Raw genomic sequence first — 6000 nt, 5'->3', positions numbered from 1 at the left:
CAATGGCTCAGAGGCCCCTGACTGGACTGCCCCGGCCACTCAGAGGCCCCTGACAGAACTAAGTGCCCCGCAGACATGGCTGCTTCCAGGCTACTCAGAGGCCCCCGACAGAAATAACAGCCCCGACGGCTCAGAGGCCACTGACAGGACTGCACCGGCCACTCAGAGGCCCCTGACAGAACTAAGTGCCTCGCAGACATGGCGGCTCTCAGCCACTTGAGGCCCCTGACAGGACTAACTGCCCCGCAGACACAGCGGCGCTCCCAGCCACTCAGCGGCTCAGCAGAACACAATAACCTCGCAGGGCAAGAAATCACTTCTGTGAGGAAAAAGGTGGGAGGAGCAGAAGACGGGAATGTGGGGGCGGGACCCTGCAGTCACTATGGAAATTACAGAGCTCCCGGCGATTGGTCAGACCGGATGTCAATCACACCACCCCTGCCTATCCAGTGGCTTTGTGTCCCCCTTCTTTCTCCACCGTCCTTCCTGACAGGAAGCTCCGCCTGCCGTACCCTTCGGATTGGTTAGATTCAAGGTGGTACATTCCGGTATCCCGGCTGTGGAACCTGCAGGCGGAGTGTTCCATTAAGGAAAGAAGGGTGTTCGGGCCTAAGCCGGGCTTGCGAAGCTTCGCTGGATCCGTGCTTTTCTTTTCTGGTTGTGCCGAGCAGGGTGCAAGAGCAGGAGGCCATAGAGGCGGAGGATGAGGCCGTAGGCACCCTGAAGACCCTAGGAGGAAGAAAGCCGACCTGAAGCTAGAGACATGGACAGTCAGGTACTGAAAGAGAAAGGGAGGTACTGAGGTGAAAGTAGGCAGTAAGCAGCAGCCTCCCCCCGGAGCTCCTCTCACGGTGTGCCCGCAGCTCCATGCTGGCTCACACGGAACAAAGAGCTCCTTCAGCAGAAGCTTCCCACTAATAAGAAAGCTTTACTGAGTGCTGTCAGCAGGGCAGGAGACAATGAGGAGCAGGTAGAAGAAGACAGGACAGAAGTGGCAGCGCAGCGGCAAACGGCGGTGGTACCTGGAGAGGCGGGGGACAGGTGACGGAACTCAAGGTGACAGAACTCAGAGCGGGACAGGTGCCGGAACCCGGAGGGGTAGCTGGACAGGTGCCGGAACCCAGAGCGGGACAGGCGACGGAACCCGGAGGGGTAGCGGGACAGGTGCCGGAACCCGGAGCGGGACAGGTGACGGAACCCGGAGGGGCGCTGGACAGGTGACGGAACCCGGAGGGGCGCGGGACAGGCGACGGAACCCGGAGGGGCGCTGGACAGGTGACGGAACCCAGAACAAGACGGGCGACGGAACCCGGAGGGGCGCGGGACGGGCGACGGAACCCGGAGGGGCGCGGGACGGGCGACGGAACCCAGAGGGGGCGCGGGACGGGCGACGGAACCTGCACAGGACGGGCAACAGAACCTAGAGGGGACGTGAGACAGGTGACAGTAGCAGTGCAGGACAGCGATAGAGCCAGTCGACAGAATCCAAAGACAACGGAGGACTAGCGAAAGAGACGAGCGACAGAACCTTAAGGGGCGCGGGACAGGTGACAGCCCAGAGCGGGTATGAGATGGACGACAGAACCAGTGCAGGACAGGCGATGGGTAACAGGAACAGGTAACGGAACCCGGAGGGGACGCGGGACAGGTGACGGAACCCGGAGGGAACGCGGGACAGGTGACGGAACCTGGAGGGGGACAGAACCCATAGGGGATATGAGACAGGTGACAGTACCAGTGAAGGACAGCGATGGTGACAGAACCCAAAGATGGCAGGGGACAGGCGACGGAATCTGAAGGGGGTGCGGGACAGCTGACAGTACTGGCACGGGACAGGTGACAGCCCAGAGTGGGCATGAGATGGGTGACAACCAGTGCAGGACAGGTGACAGAACCTGGAGGGGGCACGAGATGGGCGACAGAACCAGTGCAGGACAGGCGATAGAGACGGGCAACAGAGACAGGGGACGGAACCCGGAGGGGATGTGGGAGGGGAAGCAACCAACACAGGACGAGCAACAGAACCCAGAGGGGACGTGAGACAGGTGACAGTACCAGTGAAGAACAGCGATAGAGACAGGTGACAGAACTCGAAAATGGCAGGAGACAGGCGACAGAACTCGAAGACGGCAGGGGACAAGCGACAGAACCTGGAGGGGGCATTGGAAAGCGGACCGTAACGGCACAGAACAGCTGACAGTACAAGCATGGGACAGCTGACAGCCTGGGGGGCGGGGGGGAGGGCATGGGATAGCTGACAGTACCGGCACAGAACAGCTGACAGTACCAGCATGGGACAAGTGACAGCCTGGAGTGGGCAGAAGTTGGGTGACAGAACCCAGAGGGGGCGTGAGATGGGCAATGGGGACGGGCGACAGAGCCAGTGAAGGACGGGCGATGGGGACGGGCGACAGAGCCAGTGAAAGATGGGCGACAGAGCCAGTGAAGGACGGGCGATGGGGACAGGCGACAGAACCCAGAAGGACTGGCGACAGATCCGGTGCAGGACAGGTGACCAGAGACGGGCAACCGAACCTGGAGAAATAGGCGACAGAACCCTTCGGGGCTCAGGCTATACCTGATAGATTTGAAGGCCAGTTAGGAAGAAACGGAGGAGAATAAAACGACACTTGGGAAGGAATTCTTTCCCACAAGGCGGCCACTTTGGCCTTATTGGGATTTTTTTGTCTTCCTCTGGACCAACAAGGGGGGTGGAAACTAGCTGAACTAGACGGACCTTGTCTCCCTTCAGCCTAACATACTATGTTACTATGACAGGCAGCAGTACATGGAGGAAGAGAGGGATGTGCGGCAAGTACACAGAGAGACAGTCGTGTGTTGAGAGACAGTGTCAGAAGAGAGACCTACTGCGATAATGAATGAGAATTGTAAAGAACACCTAGACTGAGGCATAAATGGAGCCAGAGGAGAAAGACAAAATGGGACAGGCGTGGGGCGCTGACGAGACAAGCGGTAGAGTGATGACGGCACACAGGACAAGCTGTCGAGTGCTGACGGGGCAGGCGATAGGGCTCTGACGACACACGGGGTAGGCGGTAGGGCTCTGACGGCACACAGGGCAAGCTGTCGAGTGCTGACAGGGCAGGCGATAGGGCTCTGACGACACGGGGCAGGCGGTAGGATGAGGGAGGAGCAGTCAGTATGCTGGGGGAGTCTAGGGCTGGCAGCATGACACTGAACAGGCTGAATAGAGTGCGAACAGGATAGGTAGCAGGTGAAAACATCAGATATGGGGCACAAGGAGAAGAATGGTACATGGGGCGTGTTAGATAAAAATGGTCGCGCACTTGGTAATAATGGAACTAGAGAAGGGAGACTAAGAGCAGTAGAAGTGATCGCTAACAGAACTGGACGACTCCAGGACAGTATGGGACATGCTGTAAGGAGCAGGCCAGGCAGAAGTGAGCGAACGGGACGCCCTCCAGTAAAAATACAACACAGGCCAGATGCAGGTGAGGGAATGGCTCGATAACAGCAGCGAGAGAGCCGGCCGCTCTGTGTAGTCAATCACTGAAACGTAAAACATTTACTAGGTGTAAGTAGGGCGGACCGCAGGAAAACATAACATGGAAGGCTGGTGACTGCGTGTTATGCTAGTTGGATGAATGCAAGCATTAATGTCACAGTTTGCAGAATCAAACGAGGTACATAAGACATGTCTCCATATTATTTATCACCTATGGATCCTATTAATAAATGTGGTGACAACCTGCCTTCCCGGAGTAATTTACTTCTGAAGTCGCTATAGGGCAGGGGTGCCCAACTGTTTCTGGTCTGAAGGCCATTTTGTCATATTGAATCCCCCACTAGGTATTACCATCTGAGGCATTATAGCCTTTCACAAGCATATTCCCTGAACGGCTGATCGATACCGCTTCTACAACTCCCACCTATAGGGAGGATGGAGGTCGTCTTCTTCCCCACTTCAGAAAGGAGGAGGCTACAGATGCACACATGTCCACCTAGAGAGGGCTTGTACCGGAATATCAAGCTATCCTCTGTCCACAGGACATCCATAGGATAGGGGATAACATGCTGATCGGTGGGATCTGACTGCTGTGATCCCTGCCGATACGGAGAACGGGACTCCCATTCTATCTAGAACGCTGGCTGAGCATGTGCGGTCAGCACTCCATTCATTTCAGTGGGCGTGATGGAAATACCCGATGGGGACACCGCTTGGGCACTTGGCAGTCCCATTGAAAGTGAAGGGAGTACTAATGCACTTGCACGGCCAGCTCTGCATTCAGTCTCCTCCTCTCCTGTAGGGGGTGCAGTAACCCCTCAATGAAGAGGACGAGAGACACAAGAGAGACCCTCAACGGTAAGACTCCCACCGATCAGAAGGTTATCGCCTATACTGTGGATATTCTGGTACAACCCCAGTAACTCGTATAGTCCTCTCTGGAGTACTTGACCATCTCGGCTCCAGGACTGTGTGCTATTCCTCCTCTCTGACATGGAAGCTATATGTGAGCAGATAGCACACACGCTTTACTGTGCCTGAGGGCCACACAGAGGGGCATTGTGGGCACTCCTGCTATAGGGAAAGTGCCCAGCTGTGCAGTGAAGAGGTGAAGGTGGGTCAGCAGACAAGTTTAAAGTTATTTTCTTTCAATTAAAGCTTTTTAGAATGAAGAAATGGGAGAAAAATCATTAAAAAAATCAGAGGGTCTTAACAATGGAAGAGCTCACAGAGTTTTAACAAGTGCTTTTTTTCATATTTCTGTACCCACTGGCAAAGTGCCTACTAAAATAAGTGGATGCCCTTGCCATACATCACTTCTCTAGTGGCAAAAGCTGCACTGGAATTGAGCTGGAATTTTGGTTATTGGAGTAATTGTCATTTAGGGGGCTGACACTTCAGATTTCCATTACCCCCGAGTAGATCTGAGTCGGTAAAAACTGAGGTCACATGACCGTCTGAGGAGGAGGCGGCCAAGAGTCTCAGATAGAAAGGAAGAACTAGCCAAGATAACAGTAGCCCACTTCTATATACTGGGTGGAGAGCTGCATCGTGAAAGAGAAAAAAGTCGCAGGAGTGTCCCTTTAACTAAGAACAGCATTTAGTTTTCAACGGCTACTTCTAGTATAGGAAGCACGAACCAGATTAGTTTACTGATGTCGCAGTGATTGACTCCCTTTTGAGGTTTTTGTTAAGGCTGGGTTCACACAGGGCAGATTTGCTGTGGAAATTCCGTCCGGAAGTTTGCCGTGGCAGATCCACCTGCGGCCGCTAATCCCGGGATTGGCCAGCCATGTGCACGAAATTTCTCAGAAATCTCGTCCACACGGGACAGTGAATCTGTTGCAGCAAAGCTGGCACTGCGGCGCGGATTCACCGTCCGCAGCATGTCTTTTTTTTTTTCTTTCCATAGAGGAGAGCGCGGCTGCAATGGAAAAGCGTGCGGCCAAGCCGCTCCAAGACCCGTGGCTAAGTGCCGCAGGTTTTGAGGCAGCACTTTCCTGGCAGAAATCTTGCATTTTTCCGCTGTGGCCAAACCGCGAGATTTCCTCCGGGAATACGCCGTGTGGGAACCCGGCCTAAATATAAGTGTTTTTGCATAGACTGATTTGGACTACAGCTAAGATGGAAGGAGAATTATCAAGTTAAATGACATTTTAAAACCTGACGAAGCCCCCACTAAAACAGATTCATATCGTCCTATATTCTTAATAAATTCAAGTATCTTGCTTGAAATGAAGCAAATCAAATGGACTAAAAGCCAGAATATTTCCTAGCGCTCTCCCATCAGGCCCATGCCCATGGCACAGACCCTGCATGTCCGCACCTCCTATGCCACCATATCCTGGAGTGCCTGTATATGCAGCCCGTGATGGAGCATGCCTCCGTATATAGCAATATCGTTACTTGTGCATTTAGTACATCATACTACTGCAAAACACAACCCCCTGCCAGCAGATCCGTGTCGGCATAGTAGAACCTCGGGGGGGTGTTGAGCCATCGAGGACCTAAAA

At 54.2% G+C, this 6000-nt stretch overlaps 1 protein-coding gene across 1 annotated transcript in view; it reads left to right on the top strand.

Annotated features, from left to right (window-relative positions):
- Positions 1–529: 529 nt before the first annotated feature.
- Positions 530–6000, top strand: part of MLLT1 (MLLT1 super elongation complex subunit) — a 53795-nt gene continuing 48324 nt past the window's right edge. The window contains exon 1 of the mRNA XM_066574178.1: positions 530–775. Coding sequence (XP_066430275.1) covers positions 764–775 — 12 coding nt within the window. The 5' untranslated portion in view covers positions 530–763. The remainder of the gene's footprint in view (positions 776–6000) is intronic.

This window comes from Eleutherodactylus coqui, chromosome 7 (assembly GCF_035609145.1).
Source record: "Eleutherodactylus coqui strain aEleCoq1 chromosome 7, aEleCoq1.hap1, whole genome shotgun sequence".
In the NCBI taxonomy this organism is placed as follows: domain Eukaryota; kingdom Metazoa; phylum Chordata; class Amphibia; order Anura; family Eleutherodactylidae; genus Eleutherodactylus; species Eleutherodactylus coqui.
The sequence above is the reverse complement of the archived record's forward strand: the minus strand, read 5'-3'. Positions and strand labels throughout refer to the sequence as shown.